General features: G+C 42.6%; 1 protein-coding gene across 36 annotated transcripts in view; it reads left to right on the forward strand.

Moving 5' to 3' along the window:
* Positions 1-304: 304 nt before the first annotated feature.
* ZZZ3 (zinc finger ZZ-type containing 3) overlaps positions 305-18,747 on the forward strand; it is a 110,203-nt gene continuing 91,760 nt past the window's right edge. For 7 of the 36 annotated variants that reach the window (XR_016210954.1, XR_016210955.1, XR_016210956.1 and 4 more), the window contains exon 1: positions 650-912. Coding sequence is in view for 2 of the 36 variants with exons in the window: in XM_089300471.1 (XP_089156597.1) it covers positions 542-912 (371 nt within the window). In the remaining 34 variants the exon portion in view is untranslated. Of the gene's footprint in view, positions 913-1,235; positions 1,577-8,375; positions 8,625-10,277; positions 10,526-13,180; positions 13,226-18,747 lie in introns of those variants that run through there. The other 29 variants (XM_089300460.1, XM_089300466.1, XM_089300475.1 and 26 more) reach the window with 18 other exon arrangements.

Consider the following 18,747-nt stretch of genomic DNA (forward strand, 5'->3'; position numbering starts at 1 on the left):
GCAAAAGTTATTAAGTCTCTGTCTTTAAAATATATTACAGTTTTGGTGAGGGAGACACCCACTGATGAATAGCGTTTGAAAGTGGTAACTGTCATGAAAGGTAAAAGGAGTGATTGCAGTGGTGTAGGTGCGCTCTTCTGGACAGAGTGGTCTGGACGGCCCTCTGATGCTGATCTTTGGGTAGGGTCCTGAAATATGCATTGAACATGGGTGAGTTAAAAAGAAACCTGGGAAAAGTGTTCTAGCCAGAGAGCAGCCAGCGCAAGGGCCTGAAGCGGTTGGCGCTTGCGTGTTGCAGGAACAGCTGGATAGAGGTGAGCGAGGGGGCGGGCGGATCGGCGGGAGATGAGGTAGGCAGGAGCCTATGCCATAAATACACATGTATGGCTATTTTCCCGGCCTGAGACCACACAGCTAAGGGAAGCAGGCTTGACAAACCTCTCTAGGGGCCACAAAGGGCAGGGTGAAGTGGCCACCCAGCAGTGAAGCTACGAGGTTGCCGCTCCTCCAGGGCTAGGGCCGAGTCAGGCTGCCGCAGGGTATGGACTGGGTCCTGCCCTCGCCCACAGGCGGGGGCGGGCCGCAGGGCCGCGCCTCGGCGGCCCCCAGTCCGAGGGCGCTGCACGGGCCACGGTTGCCAGCAGGCGGTGTAGTGAGCGCGCCTGCAGCCGCCGCCGCCGCCGCCGCCCGCCAGTCCCAACGAGGAGGAGAAAGGAGGGGACCGGAAGGAGCCGCTGGTGCTGCGGGAAGTGGCAGGAACGGGAGGCGGGGACCCACCTGGAAGCGCTGCGGCGCCGCTGTCGAGCTTCCTGCAGCGGCGGCCACTCGAGCAAGTGCCGTGGCGGGGGCGGAGAGCGGCCACGGCGGCGGCGCCTCCCCGACTGTCCCGCGGCGCTCGGCCCCACGCGAAAGGTGAGCAGGCGCTCGGGGCACGTGGCGGGGGCCAGACGCGGTGGGGGGAGAACGACGGGGGAGGGGGGTCGGCGGCAACGCTGGGCTCTGGGACCCGGATTTGGAGAAGTGCCGGGAGGGGGTGGGCTGGAGACGACGGCGGCGACGGCGAAGCCCCCACGTGGGGCGGGGGTGCGCGCGCACGTGTGCGCGGGCCAAGGGGGGCGGGGAGGGCTCTGGGGAGGGCGGCGCGCGCGGGCTCGCTCGGGAGCGGCCCACGTGATGGGCACGCCGAAAATCCGGTTCCACGTGACAGGCGGGGAGGGTGGCCGAGGCGGAGGGATGCGCTGTGTCAGTGTAGTATAACCGTGGCCAACTGAGATTTTACGATCGCTTACTGTTTTTCTTCTCTACTAGCGGAATAGAAGGGGTCATGTAAGGCTAGGAAGACTTCCCTCCCGTGTTTTACACGTTCTCCAGTCCGTTAGTGAAACCCTTTTGAAAAAGTTCCGAAATACTGATTTTTCCGTACCGCCATGTTGGGTCTGGGAGAAGCTCGCGAGATGCTAGTGGTTGTGTATCGCGAGATCTTTCGATTCTCGCGGGACCTTGTTGGCAGAGCAGTTGTCCTGGATGGCGGAGCCTTGGGTTCCGGGGGCCTGAGACCCGCAACTCTTTCTACAAGGCAAGTTGTTAGGGAGGGGCCGAGGGCGAGTGCCTCTTGGTGCCGGGAGACGTGCTGTGTCAGCTTCCCCTAATCTTGAAGAGAGAAACAGTGACCCCATTGAGGCGACACAGTCCTCCCTACCCCCTACGGGCGCTCGGCCACCTGCAGCAGCGTGTGCCCCCCTCAGCCCGAGCTACTTGGAGCCGGAGCAGTTGCTAGTTCCACCCCCGTCCCAGTCACTGCGAGTCCGCAGCCTGCTTGCGCAGCCGTGATGATTCCATTGGATACCATTCCTCTTACTTGGAAGCGTTCTTCCCAGTTTCCCCCTTGTTGCCATTTTCTGAAGTGTAGCAAACCTTTTAACCGTTCTGTCGCCTTTTCGGCTGCAGTGCCGTTCTCCAGTCGCCTAAAGCAGGACGTCTTTCGTGCCTCGGGTCTCTGAGCGCCGTGTACTCCCGTTCGGTCATTGATAACTTCCTCGTCACGCTTTGTATTTATAGTAACTTTTGGTGGCTTGGGGAGAGTCCCCATCTGTCTCTGACAGTATCTCAGGTCAGAATAAAATCTTGTAATTACTCTGTACTTGCCTATGAACTCACAAAGATCAGTAGACGTTGTTACTGTGTTGCTGGGTTTGTCATCTTTGATGTCTGGAGATGGTTATTTTGGGCTACATTCTTAGCCTAAGGTGGTAGTGGATTGTTTCGAAGTTTTACTTCAAAACAAACTTCTCATAAACTTGGGTAACAAAGTTGCAAGTCTGAATAAAGTTACTTTTGCACTAATTTTCTAATGCCTCCTCAAAAAGGAATCAACAGTCTACCTTTGTGGTTTTTTTTTTTTTTTTTTTTGAGCAAGGTTTGGCTTTTATTTAGTATTCAGAAGGAGGAGTTAATTACAAAACGACTCAAGTAACTAGGTGATTCACTCATAGTTTGTTATTTTAGACTGCTGAGTATTGTTTGCAGTCTAAGTATTGTACACTTAGAGGTATATAGAGTGAAACCTTCCCTGTTAAACTCTCCCCATTAAGTTCCCTTCTTCAATGAAGTCTCTGCCCATACGAAGCCAGTCTGCAGTTGCTGTATGTTATTCCAGAAATATTCCATGTTTGTTTGTTTTTAATGAAGAGTAGTAAGTGAATGGGGTGTTGGATACTTCCACAACATTTACCAATTTGTTCACTTACATTTCTGTTCGGTAGTGATTACCTGTTGGTAGGGCTTCTGTATGCATACTTGAGATTTTGTGTTTGTACAGATTTTTTTTAAGGTGTTAAAAGTCCTGTGAAAATAGCTTGAGTTATCCCTGTTATTAGTGATGATAAACTATCTCAATATTATTTTTCCTATCGAGATGATTAAGTGTGCCTGTAGCTTTGCATGGTCCATGTAAAATATTTTTTAAAATGTTTTATTTTTGTTTTGCATTTATTATATATTGACTTTCGTGTAGTACCTATACATTTTAAGAAAGATTTATTTTATTTAATTGAAAGACAGAGAGAGAGGTCTTCCATCTGCTTTGGTCACTCCCCAAATGGCTGCAACAGCCAGAGCTGAGCCGATCTGAAGCCAGAAGCCAGGAGCCTCCTTGCAGTGCAGGGGCCCAAGCACCAAGCACTTGGGCTATCCTCTGCGGTTTTACCAGGTGCTTTAGCAGGGAGTTGGATCAAAAGTGGAACAGCACAGTTGGAACTGGTGCTCATATGCGATGCTGAGGCTTTAACCTGATGCAACTAAGTACTGGACCCCAGTACCTAAACATTCTAAAACAACTCACTTACGTCTGAAGGAATTTTCTTTTCTCTTTTCTTTTCTTTTCTTTTCTTTTCTTTTCTTTTCTTTTCTTTTCTCTTTTCTTTTCTCTTTTCTTTTCTCTTTTCTTTTCTCTTTTCTTTTCTCTTTTCTTTTCTCTTTTCTTTTCTCTTTTCTTTTCCCTTTCCTTTCCTTTCCTTTCCTTTTCTTTTCTTTTCTTTTCTTTTCTTTTCTTTTCTTTTCTTTTCTTTTCTTTTCTTTTCTTTTCTTTTCTTTTCTTTTCTTTTCTTTTTTCTTTTCTTTTTTCTTTTCTTTTGACAGGCAGAGAGAGAGAGAGAGAGAGACAGAGAGAAAAGTCTTCCCTCCATTGGTTCACTCTCCAAATGGCCTCTATGGCCTGCGCGCTGTGCCAGCGCGCCGATCGAAAGGCAGGAGCCAGGTGCTTCCTCCAGGTCTCCCATGTGGGAGCAGGGCCCAAGGACTTGGGCCATCCTCCACTGCATTCCTGGGCCATAGCAGAGAGCTGGCCGGGAAGAGGAGCAACCAGGACAGAATCCGGCGCCCTGACCGGGACTAGAACCCGGTGTGCCGGCACCGCAGGCGGAGGACTAGCCAAGTGAGCCGCGGCGCCGGCCAAAACAACTCACTTAAGTCTGAAAGAATTTTCTAAAAGTTTTTAAAGCAACTCAGGGGCTGGAGCTGAACTCAGGTGGCTTGGCGGGTAAAGCTACCACCTGCAGTGCAGGAATCCCTTGTGGGTGCCTATTTGAGTCCTGGTTGCTCTACTTCTGATACAGCTTTCTGCTATGGCCTGGGAAAGCAGTAGATGATGGCCTAAGTGCTTGGGCCCCTGCACCTGTGTGGGAGACCCGGCAGTAGCTCCTGGCTCCTGGCTTCGGATCTGCGCAGCTCCAGCCTTTGTAGCCATTTGGGGAGTGAACCAGTGGATGGAAGACCTCTCTCTCTCTCTCTCTCTCTTTCTCTCCTTCTGCCTCTCTGTAACTCTGCCTTTCAAATAAAGAAGTAAATAAATCTTAAAAAAAAAAACAAAGTTTGGCAACTCAGAGTACTTGTTTCTTTTTTCTTTATTTTTTTGACAGGCAGAGTGGATAGTGTGAGAGAGAGACAGAGAGAAAGGTCTTCCTTTTGCTGTTGGTTCACCCTCCAATGGCTGTTGCTGCTGGTGCGCCGCGCTGATCCGAAACCAGGAGCCAGGTGCTTCTCCTGTTCTCCCATGGGAGTGCAGGGCCCAAGCACTTGGGCCATCCTCCACTGCACTCCCGGGCCATAGCAGAGAGCTGGCCTGGAAGAGGGGCACCCCGACCGGGACTATAACCTGGTGTGCCGGTGCAGCAAGGCGGAGGATTAGCCTAGTGAGCCACGGTGCCGGCCAAGAGTACTTGTTTCTGACCCTGCCATTTAGTGCACCCAAATGGAGAGTGGCCTGTATCAGTAATAGTTACTACAAACAAATTTAAATAATACTTACAAAAAAAGTTGCTAAGCAGCTATCATTCTGTGGTTTATGTGTATGCTTTAGTATTTCCCCCCAAACCTACCAGCAGTATTATTAGATTTGTGACATGAAAAAGTGTCCCGTCTTTAAGCTTTTTTTTTAATTGTAATAATAATACAAGTAGGAGTGTTGAAGAATAGAAATGAGTGTTGAAGAAAGGCATCAGAGTGTACAGATTGATATTGAAATGGAATTGAAGAAGTTGTGGAGGAAAAGGGAATTTAGAAGATTGGCAGTAAGAGCCATGGTCCAAGCTGGAGGGCAGTTTGAGGAGACCACAATGTGGAGTCAGAATTTGAGGCAGTTTTTTTCCTCTTAAATAAATTTTTTTACATAGTTCTGTAGTACCTCCTTGAAATTGCTAGCTTGTCATAAAAGTCAGCAACTTGTTGAAGTTTAATTATAACTTTGTGAGTTCTTCACTTGGGTAAAGCCTTCCTCTTAACATTTTAAAGTACAATTTTATTAGTTTTAGAAGTAGGCAATTGAGGCCAGGGCTGTGGGGCAGCAGGTTAACGCCCTGGCCTTCAGTGCAGACATCCCATTTGGGCGCCAGTGGAGACCCGGCTGCTCCACTTCTGATCCAGCTCTCTGCTGTGGCCTGGGAAAACAGTGGAAGATGGCCCAAGTCCTTGGCCCCCTGCACCCGTGTGGGATACCCGGAAGAAGCTCCTGGCTCCTGGCTTTGGATCAGCACAGCTGCGGCCAATTGGGAAGTGAACCATCGGATGGAAGACCTCTCTGCCTCTCTGTAACTCTTTCAAATAAATAAATAAATCTTAAAAAAAAAAAAAAAAGAAGTAGGAAATTGTGAAAATTGTGGTTTGAAGGTCACAATTCTGCAGTGGCCTTTGCAAAGGTAATCTATGTAAGTTTAGCTTGGTAATTGTGCTTCTGAACCACAAAATAATAAATGAAACTCTTGGAACTTAAAAACTGTTTTTGGTAATACATCTTGGGAATTACCGTTGTTTTACAGACACTAAATCATTTGAAATTCTTGGTAGAAATACAATGGGGAAATCCAGGGAAGAGGAAAAATGTATTTTACATGGTTTGAGTTTCTTTGAGTAAAATTTAAGTAACAAATTTTGTTGTCCTTTTTATTATTGTCACAGAAGTGATGAGAGCTGATGAACTTCAGTATTCAGAGGAAGTTAGTTACAGTGATAATATACAGGTTGAATATCCATTATCCAAAATCCCAGGGACCAGAACTGTTTTAGATTTTTTAAAGTTTTGAGGATGTGTTTATATGCATAATGACATATCCTGGGGATGACACACCAAGGGTCTAAACATGGAATTCTTTGTTTCATATACACCTTATTCACATGTGTAAAGTTAATTTTTTTACAGTTTATTTTTAGTATGCCTGTGTCTTAAGTCAAGTGTGTAATTTTGCACTTGTGTTGTCACTCTCAGTGCTGTAAAAGTTTTGGATTTTGGATTTTTTGGATTAGAGATGCTCAATTTGTAATGATTTGTCCTTTTTTTTTTTTCCTTAAGGTCTGACACCATGCTAATTTTTACATACCTGTAACTTTGTAAGCTGTATGTACTACACTGCAATACCTATTAGATATTAATTATATCAAGAGTGTAAGATTTATTTCATATCAGTGTCTAAGAGATATTGTAGTAAACTTCTTGACCAGAAATATCAAAGAAAGTATGTTGCAGGAGTTCTTATAAAAACTCATTTTGGGCAGGTGTTTGGTGCAGTCATTGAGCCACTGTACAGCTTCTAAAAGCCTAATTTCATATGAAAAGTTAGTTTGAAGTTATCTATAAGGAATAGTTGCCAAAATTGTTTTGTTAATTTCTGTAGTTAATACTCTGATGACCACTATAATTATACTTGAAAAAACACTGTCAGTAAATATTTCCCTAGCCCTTGACTTCTAAACCTGAAGTGTGTGGACGTGGCTATATTTGAACCTGTATTTCTCATCTTTCGTTTTTTTTTTTTTTTGGATTTATTTATTTATTTGAAAGAGTTACACAGAAAGAGAAGGAGGGGCAGAGAGAGAGAGAAAGGTCTTCCATCCACTGTTCACTCCCCAGTTGGCCAATCTGGAGCTATGAGCCAGGAGCTTCTTCCTGGTCTCCCATGTGGGTGCTGGGGCCCAAGGATTTGGGCCATCCTCCACTGCTTTCCCAGGCCATAGCAGAGAACTGGATCGGAAGTGGAGCAGCCGGGACTCGAACTTAAACCCATATGGGATGCTAACATTGCAGGCAGCGACTTTACCCACTACACCACAGCGCAGGCCCCACTCTTTCTAGTTTTGTTTGTTTGTTTTCATTTTCAGCTGCTCTTTCTCATTTATGTAGGTAATTTTTGTCTTGTCAGACTAGTCGAATAACTTTCCATGAGGAGAATACCATTGTATCATTAATTAAACTATTCTGTTAGTATTATTTTTTTGGAATTCCAATGTATTTATAAATCCAATGAACATTTATTGAGTGCTAGTGATCTTGGCCACGTGAAACATGTCCGATCTTGCACATATAAGGGTCTCTGGTGCTGGCATTTGGCTCAGCAGTTAAACCACTAGTGAAGACACCTGGATCCCACATCGGAGTTTCTGGGTCAATACCAGGCTGTGGCTCTGGATTCTAGCTTCCTGCATTTGAATACCCTGGGAGGCAGTGGTGTTGGCTCAAGTAGTTGGGTCTCTGCCACCCACAAGGGAACAGTTGGAGCCCGGAATTGAATCGAGGCATTCTAATGTGGGATGCCAACATCTTAATCAGACTAAATGCCCAGCCCTAAACTCATGCTTTAAAAATTCTCTCTATTCCACAGACTTTTTGAAATACTGTTGTATTGTAGGGCAGTGTAGTAGTTAATGTGTTGCGATGATGACTTTAAACAAAAAGTTTTATTCTATGTACTGTTAAAAGAAGTAAGCAATTGGTGTCATTTAAAAAGATTGTTACAAAAGTAAACATTTTCAAAGCTTTGTTAATGTATTAAGTTTCCATTTTTGGAAAGTTCACTTCTAGAATTCTTATGATACCAAATAAAATTTGTGCTGTTGTGTATATAATTTCTTTTATTGCTTTTATTTATCTCCTTATTTAATACTTAAAAGGATTACCTCTAAAAGGTAATAAGAATTGCATTTGATATCAGCAATAAACAATGAGCTGCCTAAAGACCAGCACATTTGTTAATAAGGGAATTGATAGAGCAGGTGATTAGAATTAATAAATGACCTGTGCATAAGATTCAGTTTTGTAATTTTGAGCCCTGATGGCTGAGTCTGTAATATTAGTCCAACCTAGTGTTTTTTTCTTTCCAAAGAATTGTTTAATTTTTTAAAGATTTATTTATTTATTTGAAAGGCAGAGTCATACACAGAAAGAGAGGCAGAGAGAGAAAGCAGGGTCTTCATCTGCTGGTTCACTCTCCAATTGGCTGCAACGGCTAGAGCTGCGCTGATCCGAAGTCAGGAGCCAGGAGCTGCTTCTGGGTCTCCTAACGTGGGTGCAGGGATCTAAAGACTTGAGCCATCTTCTCCTGCTTTCCCAGGCCATAGCAGAGAGCTGGATCTGAAGTGGAGCAGCTGGGACTTGAACTGGCACCTGTATGGAATGCCAGCACTGCAGGAGGCGGCTTTCCTGCTAGGGCACAACAGCAGGCCCTCATTTAATTTTTTGAAAGGCAGAGTTACAGAGAGAGAGAGAGGTCTTCCATGCACTGGTTCACTCCGCAAATGGCTGTAATGGCTGGGGCTGGATCAGGCTGAAGCTAGGAGCCCAGAGCTTCTGGATCTCCCAGGTGGGTGCAGGCCCCCCCCCCCCAAAGATTTATTTATTTGAAAGGGAGAGTTACAGAGAGAGTGAGTGAAGGAGAGCTAGTAACTAAGTGTCTTGAGCTAAGAAATGTTTAATTGCACATTGAGTTTTCTTTTAATATGTTAATTTAGACCTTAAGATCCCTTCAGTGATGGAGTGATGGTATAATTGTATTTGATTTGTGAATGTGTATATATATATATTTTAATGATTTTTAAAGACTGGCTTAAGAACTTTAAATCTTTAGGAATTAATAAAACAACTAATAGCATTTTGATTCATTCTGTTATTTTAAAGTTTATTATTTACATACTTAAGATAAAACATTTAATTTTGTGTGCTGCTTTTTTACTGAATGTTATGTAACACTTTCCCATTTTCACAATGAGTCTTAATAGTCAACAAATGATTGTATAATGATCTGTGCAGTAGATGTATCATAGTATTTCCCTGTTCTAGTTTGTTGCAGGTATAAATCACAGTGGGAAGAGCATATTTACACACACCATATTTCCTATATGTAGTATTATTGTCTTGGTGTATATGGTCTGGAATGATTTTTAGGTATATTTTAAAGGTAACACATTTATATTATACATTTATATTTCCATTAGATAGTTGTTGCTCTGTACCTCATAAACATTGAATATTATTTATAAAAACCATTAATTTAATAGTTTGTAAATGATACTGTATGACTTTAATTGCTACTGAGATAAAATGTTGCTTTATGCTTATTAGATTTATTTCTCTCTTGATTCTCAAGACAACTTTAAAATCAGTTTAATCAAATACTTTGATGTGATTTTGTTCTAATCTTCTGAAATTCCCTACTCAAAAAATGTAATAAATAATCTCAGGAAATGTAATAAATAATAATATGTTAATAGCTTAGTTTTTCTAAGTTGGATTTAAATTCATTTTTTAATCTCATTTGGCATTGGAATGAAATGAGAATCTTAAGACTTTCCTCCAAATTGATAATTGTATCAGCTCTGTTTAGTAAACTTTATTTTCACATTTTGTTATGCTTTCTGTTTACTCAAATGTTTACATTTTATATTGTTTATTCCTAACATTAGAAGATATTAGTATTGGTTTTAGATGATCCTTATGATATGTTTAATATCTTGTTTTTGGTTTTCTTTTTGTAGTGCTATATGTTTTCTTACTGATTTTTAAGGATATGGTAATAAATTGAGGATAATAAAAAAGCCAGTTGTTTATAAAACAATGTTTTCTAGTTCCTTTTCTTGACAGCCCAAATTTGAAATTTTCTTTTCTCATACACCAGAATTTAGTAGCATTGAATGAAGCAATTTCTTCTTTGAGCAGGGATAAAATATAAAACTACTTAAGAGTGCAGTAGTAGAAAAGATACTTTGGTAGATTTTGTGGAATAAGAAACTAATTTACTAAATCAACTATTTATGATGTGTGCTTACACTGTTTCCTTTATTAAACAGTAATGTACAACTTGACATCTTGGCTCTAATGTTTAATTAGTAGGTGTTAACAGCTGTAGGATGCAGGCTACAGGATCACAGTACCTTTTTCTTCTTCACGTGTTAAGAGTGACAATATAAAGGCATTTACTGAAATTGAATGATGAGTAAGAACTTTCAGGTGAGCATTGGAAGCAACCCAAGCTTTTTAATTTAATTTGAAAGGAAAAATTGCAAATGGAGAGAACTTCCATCAGCTGGCTCACTCCCCAGATGCTTGCAATAGCTGGAGACAGGCCCAAGGTAGGAGCTGGGAACTTAATCCAGGTCTCTCAGGCAAATGGCAGGAACCCAGTACTTGAGCCATCACCACTGCCTTTCCAGGGTTTGCATTAGCAGGAATCCGAAGTCCAGAACTGGAGCTGGGTATGGAACCTAGGTACTCTGATACCATCTACTCCTAGAGCTTATTTACTATGATTTTGTCTTAAATTTTTTTTCCTTTATGAAATAGTCATCCCTTGTACCCTTGGGGAATTGGTTTCAGGACAAACCTCTCATACCAAAATCCAAGGATGGTCAAATACGTTAAAATGACATAGTATTTGCACATAACCTGTGCATATCCTCCCATATACTAAATCATCTCTAGATTACTTATGTTACTTAATACAATGTAAATAATTGTTATACCTCATTGTTTAAGGAATAATGATAAGAAGTGTGCCTGTTCGGTACAGAGGCATTATCCTCCCATCCCCTCCGAGTGTGCTGCTTTTTTACTTCTACATGTGTGGAACCCATGGTTATGGAGATCTGACTATATTAAAAATCTCAAAATAATTGAAACCAAAGAAGCATATGAGTATATATTTTAAGATTGATGAATCAAAATCTATTATTTTATTAAATAATGACTTTGAGTGTAACATTATTTTGTAATGTACAAATCGCTGTGTAACACTAATGTTAGTAAGAAAAGCCAGATTTAAGTAAATTTGTGGGTATGGAACAAAAATATTTGAAAATAGTGTGTCTTGTGCTTGGAGATCGTCTAAAGAGAATTGCAGACAGGTTACTTGATGTGATGACATTTCCTTCTATTTTGGGTTGTGATGAGAGTCAGAGATTGGAGCATAATTTATACCTTTTGTTTCTAGTAGAATTCTGCTGCCTCCCAAGGGATGTAGTAGTTTTGCAAAGTGGTACTGGAGTATTCCAACAGTTGCTAATTATATTCTAGCACTATTTATCTTCCTTTCTAGTTCTTAATTGCTCAGAGGTTCAAGGAAAGAATTAGGGGTGGGTATTTAGCCCAGTAGTTAGGATGCCTGTAAAGATGTCTGTGTTCCGTGTTGGAGTACCTGGGTTCAATGCCTGCCTCCAGCTCCTGATTCCAGTTTCCAGCTAACACAAACCCTGGGAGGCAGCAGTGATGGCTTCTGTAGTTGGGTTGCTGCCACCCATGTGGAACACCTGTGTGGAATTCCTGGTTCCCAGCTTTGGCTTGGCTATTCTGAGCATTTGGGGAGTGAACGAGCAGGTGGGAATGCATGTGCTCTATGTTTCTCTACCTTTCAAATAAACACAATTTTTAAGAAGGCAATGTTGTGAGTTTCATAAATAAAGTGAAATAATACTTTTAGTCAGCTTGGTTATGTTATAAAAGGAGTTATCCAGAGTATTTGTCCTGAAACCACTTGTGTTAGATTTATCTATTTAAATTGATGAACTTTTGTATTTTTTATTTTAATTCTCCACTCCAGGCTCATAATTCTTACCTAAACTATCTCCACTAACTAGAAATTTTTGTTTTTGTTTTTTTGTAGTAATATATATATTTAAATATTTATTTACTTGAGAAGTAGAGTTACAGACAGAGTGAGAGAGAAACAAAGAGAAAGGTCTTCCCCAGTGGCCACAACTGCCAGAGCTGAGCCGATCTGAAGCTGAGCCGATCCGAAGCCAGGAGCCAGGAGCTTCTTCTAGGACTCTCACATGGGTGCAGGGGCCCAAGCACTTGGGCCATTTACCACTGCTTTCCCAGGCCGTAGCAGAGAGCTAGATAGAAGATGAATAGCCCAGGACTTCAACTGGCGCTCATATGGGATGCCAGTGCTGCAGGTGGCGGCTTTACCCACTAAGCCACAATGCTGGCCCCTATAAGAATTTTTTTTTAAAGATTTATTTATTTATTTGAAAGTCAGAGTTACACAGAGAGAGGAGAGGCAGAGAGAGGTCTTCCATCCGATGGTTCACTCCCCAGTTGGCCCCAACGGCCAGAGCTGAGCCGACCCAAAGCCTGTGCCCATATGGGATGCTGGTGCTTCAGACCAGGGTGTACAAATTGCTGTGTAAAACTAATGTTAGTAAGAAAAGCCAGCCCCATGCCCTTATAATAATATATTTCTTTTCCTGGAGAGAAATTCTTTTTTTTTTTCACCCATTCCTGCTTTTACAAAAATGTAAATATTAAAGTATAATACATATGGAAAGTTTTTATTAATGATTTTTCACAGTGTGAACATACTGGTATAATCATTAAGAGGTAGGACTTCACATCAAAATAGAAATTTTTAATTTGATTTATTTCAAAGGTAGAGGGGGTGAGAGAGAGAGAGAGAGATCTTCACCCATTATTTCACTCCCCAAATACTCAGAACAGCCGGAGTTGGGCCATTCTGAAGGAGTCAGGAACTCAATCCAGGCTCAAGTACTTCAGCCATTACTGGCTACCTCCGTGGATACACATTAGCAGGAGGCTGAAATTGGAATTAGAAGCCAGAGCCAGGACTCTAACCCAAGGATTCCAGTACAGGTGGGGATGATCCAAGGAGCATCTTAGCTGTTGTGCCAAATACCCACCCTGGAAACCATTATCTTGATGTTTAGTCCCAAACGATATTCTTTGCTTTTGAACCTAGAATCATAGTATATATTGCTTGTGCCTGGCTCTTATTGTTCTACATTATGTGAGGTTCAGCTGCTTTATTACATCTTCATTCTGTTTTGGTATGAGAAACTTGAGAACTCCTGGGAATGTTTTATAAAAGAAGATTGCAACACTTTGACTTACACATTTTTTTTTTTTTAGGGCATTCATAGTTTTCAACTCTTAAGAGGGGACATCAAAGAAAAGGTATCTTTTTAGACTGTGGTAGACTGTTTTAGATTGTGTATTAATGCTGTTTGGGGAAACAGTATGTTTTAAATTTCTGTCATTGGTGACTGGCTTAAAACTGTACCTCAGCTGCATCCGGCCCTCTCCCGCCTCACTGAAAATTTTGTTTTGAAAACTTCAGAGCAGCATTCCTGACCAGCTAATGATTTTTCTGACTCTCAGGAATTGGTAGCTTTCTTTTTCATTCTTTGAATTCCTCAAGCTGTGATTTCCATTCTAATTGTTATGATACTCTGTAGTATCCTCAGTTATTTCAAAGACTGTTGTGAGCCACCCCCCTCCTCCCTCACCAAGAACAGTCTCAATTTAAGTTTAAGCCAGTCTACTTTCAAGGTATTGTATTTATGAACAGGATAACACTGTTGTTTGTAGATTATAAAATCAAATTATTGAGTACTAAAAATGTGGCTATTAGCTAAGTCTTGCCTGGTTAGTATCCTCTTTCAGGCTTGCTTCAAGTGTAAGTGCAACTTTCTTAACAGACATTTTATTCCTGTTTTCCTCAAAGAAAATCATAGTAAAAATTTATTACCATATCCCTGCATATTCTTTTTTTAATCTGTTATTTTCTTTCATATAAGTGCTGTGGTTAGCCTGGGTTACATGCTCAATTTCCTTTATAAGAGAATTTTGGTTATTTTCAGTTGGCATTTTTTGGGCCATAATATTGTAAATGGCCTGAACCTGTTGAATTATGTTTTTTTTTTTTTTAACATTTTATTTATTTGAGAGGTAGAGTTACAGACAGTGAGAGGGAGAGATAGAAAGGTCTTCCTTCTGCTGGTTCACTCCACAAATGGCCTCAATGGCCAGAGCTGAGCTGATCAGGAGCCAGGAGCTTCTTCTGGGTCTCCCATGTGGGTGCAGGGGCCCAAGCACTTGGGTTGTCTTCTGTTGCTTTCCCAGGCCATAGCAGAGAGCTGAATTGGAAGAGGACCAACCAGGACTAGAACAAGCGCCCATATGGGATGCTGGTGCCACAGGCAGAGGATTAACTTGTGCCACAGCACCGGCCCCAAGAATAATTTTTAAAAATCTATTTTATTCATTTGAAAGAGAAACAGAAAGGAAGAGAGCCAAGAGAGAGGGAGAGAGCTCCCCTCTGCTGGTTCAGTCTCCAAATTCCTGCAGTGGCCGAGGCTATCATAAGCTGAAAGTAGGAGTTAGGAACTAAATCTAGGTCTCCCATGTGGATGGCAGGGGCCCAGTTACTTGATCTCATCTCCTGCTACCTTCCAGGGTGCACATTAGCAAGAAGCTGGAATCAGGAGAACAAACCTAGACACTTTGTTATGGAATGTGGGCATGCCAACCAGTACTGCAACTCTGTAACTCTCTTCCCCAAAAGAATGATTTGAGTAACATATATCCTTTGTAGTCGTATACTTCGGGTTTAGTTGATTTTTTTCCCTTCAAATAAGCTTCTTTTCCTTCCACTGTTCATTAATACACAAAAAGAAAACAAGGCAGTGTGGCATAGTGCATTGAGCTGCTGCCTGCAATCTCTGGCATCCCATTTGGGCGCCCATTCCTGTCCCAGCTGCTCCTCTTCCAATCCAGCTCCCTGATAATGGCTTTGGAAAAGCAGAGGAAGATGACCCAAGTGTTTGGGCCTTGTCACTCAAGTGGGAGACTGGGATGGGGCTTCTGGCTTTTGCTTGGCCTAGCTCGTGCCATTTTGTCCACGTGGAGAGTAAGCGAGTGGATGGAAGATCTCTTTCTGTAACTCAGATAAATAAATCAGTCTTTTAAAAAATATACAAAAACCAAAAGGAAAGAAAATACTCAACCTCAAATCCGTTGTGGCTGTAACCCAAGGTACTGCAGAAAACACTTCTAATTCACTGTTTTGTGGAAATTAAATGTTATGTAAAACATAGCAGGCAGAGAGGTCTTCCATCTGCTAGTTCACTCCCTAGTTAGCTGCAATGGCCAGAGCTGGGCTAGGCTGAACCGAAGGTAGGAGTTGGGAGCTTCTTCCACGCAAGTGCAAGGGCACAAGCATTGGGCCATCCTCTACTGCTTTCCCAAGCCATAGCAGAGAGCTGCAACAGAAATGGAGCAGCCAACTTGACGCCCACATGGGTTGCAGGAACTGCAGGTGGTGGCTTTCAAAGCCACAGTGCTGGCCTGTTATGTAAAATTTTAGCCAGACTTCTAAAAATGTTTTTGCATTTTTCTCTCTCTTTTTTTTTTTTTTTAAGATTTATTTACTTGAAAAAGTTACACAGAGAGAGAAGGGGAGGGAGGGAGGGAGAGAGAGGGAAGGAGAGGGAGAGGGAGAGGGGGAGAGAGAGAGAGAGAGAGAAAGAGAAAGAGAGAAAGAAAGGTCTTCATCTGCTTATTTCACTTCTCAATTGGCTGCAATGGCCGAAACTGCGCCAGTCCAGAGCCAGGAGCTTCTTTCAGGTCTCCCACGTGGATGCAGGGGCCCAAGGAGTTGGGCCATTTTCTACTGCTTTCCCAGGCCATAGCAGAGAGCTGGATCGGAAGTGGAGCAGCCAGGACTTGAACTGGTGCCCATATGGGATACCGGCACTGCAGCCCACTCATGCTCTCACAAATGCCAGCAATAGCCAGGTCTGGGGTACCCCAAGGCCAGAAGTCAGGAACTCATTCTGGGTCTCCCATGTGAATGGCAGGGACCCAGGTACTTTATTCATAAGCTGCTGCCTCCCAGAGTGTACATTAATTAGAAACTGAAATGGAGAGCAGATTCTGAATTTGAACCTCTGATATGAGATGTGGGCATCCAGAGCTGTTGCTTAACTGTTGTACCAAACGCTTGCACTTGTATAGAGGCTTTAAATGTTTGACTTTGGAGAATCATCACACTGTAGAGAACATTATCTCCTGAAGAATGGAGGAGAGCATAACTGACTTTACAATGGCTATAGTATTATGTCTGAATTTCAATAAATGCTGTTTATAGTGGGTGAGCTGTTAGAGCATTTTCCAGTGTTACCTAAGTCACAACATAAGTAGTTTTCTTTCTGCAGTTAGGATTTCAACAAGGATGTTGTGATTGTAAATATAAGGCACTAATTCCCAAAGTTTAGCATGTATCATAATCACCTGAAAGGGTGAAAGGTTTTTTTTTGTTTTTTTGTTTTGACAGGCAGAGTGGACAGTGAGAGAGAGAGACAGAGAGAAAGGTCTTTCTTTGCCGTTGGTTCACCCTCCAATGGCTGCCGCGAACCGTGCTGATCCTATGGCAGGAGCCAGGTACTTATCCTGGTCTCCCATGGGGTGCAGGGCCCAAGTACTTGGGCCATCCTCCACTGCACTCCCTGGCCACAGCAGAGAGCTGGCCTGGAAGAGGGGCAACCGGGACAGAATCCGGTGCCCCGACTGGGACTAGAACCCCGTGTGCTGGCGCTGCAAGGCAGAGGATTAGCCTAGTGAGCTGGGGTGCCCGCGGTTTGTTTGTTTTTAAATAATGGATTGCTGGGCCCCACACTCCTAGTTTCAGATTTAGTAGGTCAGGAATCCATACTTTAAGAACCACTACTGGGTATAAAAATTAAAAATTAAACCAAGTGATTCTGATTTATACCCTAGTAGAGAAATCTCTGATTAGTAGTTATCCATATTGGATCTGGGGATAGCACCAGTAGGGAATTTGTTACAAATGCACATTTTTTCATATTCTGGAGATGGAACAAAAGAATCAGTATTTTAAACTAGCCCTTCAGATGACTCTGTGCTAAAGTTTGGTAACTATCCTTGTAACTCAAAAGTATGGTTTTAAAAATGTTAATTAGTTAAAATAATAAGTTAAAAATTTCTCTTCAAATTTAGCTTACACACTTTATTCTTTTAGTAAACTAATGAATATAACATAAGGATGCTTTTTTCTGTATAGGAGAAGCCTTCCATTAATAGCCTAGTTATTATAGTTTAGCAGATTAAATCTCCTTGCACATATTCTTCTCCAGTAAAGTAGTCTTTGTACTTGTTTTCTGTGGAATCCTCTTAAGTATTTGCTTGGATCCCTTTCCTGAGGGAGTTTCTAATGGGCAGGATTTGCATAGATTTCCAGGTGAATGGTGCTCACAGATGTGACCCTTTTTATGGTAACTAAAATAGCATTTTCCTTGGCTAGTTTCTCTTAGTAGTAATTATCTTACCTGATATTTATTTATTTTTTATTAGAATATAAGATCTCTGGAGGTTGGAATTACATTTTGTTCACTGCTTCAGTTCTCAGAGCCTGGAATGCTGCCTAGTTCATTTTGAATGCTCAGTGACTATTTGTTAACTGTGTGAGTTTATACAATAAAGTGCTTGGAACAAGACTGAGTCCTAGGAAAATGTTGTATAAATATTATCTACTGGTATTACTACCACTGTGACTGTTTTTGACTACATTCCCTATGTTTATACATTTAGTATACTGTGCTTTATTTATTTATTATTTTATTTGATAGAGAGAGAGAGAAAGAGAGAGAAAGGTCTTCCTTCTGTTGGTTCACCCCCCAAATGGCCGCTATGGCCAGCGCTCTGCGTTGATCTGAAGCCAGGAGCCAGGTGCTTCCTCCTGGTCTCCCATGTGGGTGCAGGCGCCCACGCACCTGGGCCATCCTCCACTGCCTTCCCGGGCCACAGCAGAGAGCTGGACTGAAAGAGGAGCAGCTGGGTCTAGAACCCGGCGCCCATATGGGATGCCAGTGCTGTAGGCTGAGGATTAACCAAGTGAGCCATGGCACCAGCCCCTGTGCTTTATTTTTAAGCACTTCTTATGCCTGTGTAATATTAAAGGATGAAATTAGGACAACTTAGTTTAGTGATCATTGCTGGCTTTGTTTTTGATTCTAGAATTGTGCAATGCTTCATTCTATAAAGTAAAGTGGGGGAAGGTATTTGGTGTAGCTGTTAAAGACACCTCTTGGGATGCTTGCATTCCATATCAAGAGTGCCTGGCTCAAGATTTCCTGGCTCTGCTTCCAATTCCAGCTTCTTACTAATGCTGGTTCTAGGAGGTAGCTAATGATGGCTCAAGGATCTTCGTCCTTTCCACCCTTATAGGAGACATGGACTGAGTCTTGGCTCCAGCTTGGCCCAGCTCTAGAAATATTGCTGGCTCTTGTGGGGGAGTGAACCAGCGAATAGAAGATCTATCTCTAAATCTAAAGTGAAAATAAATATGTAAAGATTAAAAAATAAGTGTTTCATTGGTCCAAGCCTAGAAAAAGAATGGTTTGTAGAACACAGAAGCAGGGGCCAGCGCTGTGGTGCAGCGGGTTAACGCCCTGGCCTGAGCGCTGGCATCCTATGTGGGCACCGGTTCGAGGCCCGGCTGCTCCACTTCCGATCCAGCTCTCTGCTGTGGCCTGGGAAAGCAGTAGAAGATGGCCAGGTCCTTTAGCCCCTGCAGCTGTGTGGGAGACCCGGAGGAAGCTCCTGGCTCCTGGCTTTGGATTGGCTCAGCTCTGGCCATTGCGGTCAACTGGGGAGTGAACCAGCGGATGGAAGACCTC

The sequence above is a fragment of the Oryctolagus cuniculus genome, chromosome 7 (genome assembly GCF_051225735.1).
Source record: "Oryctolagus cuniculus isolate XC-2025 breed Fujian yellow rabbit chromosome 7, ASM5122573v1, whole genome shotgun sequence".
NCBI lineage: Eukaryota > Metazoa > Chordata > Mammalia > Lagomorpha > Leporidae > Oryctolagus > Oryctolagus cuniculus.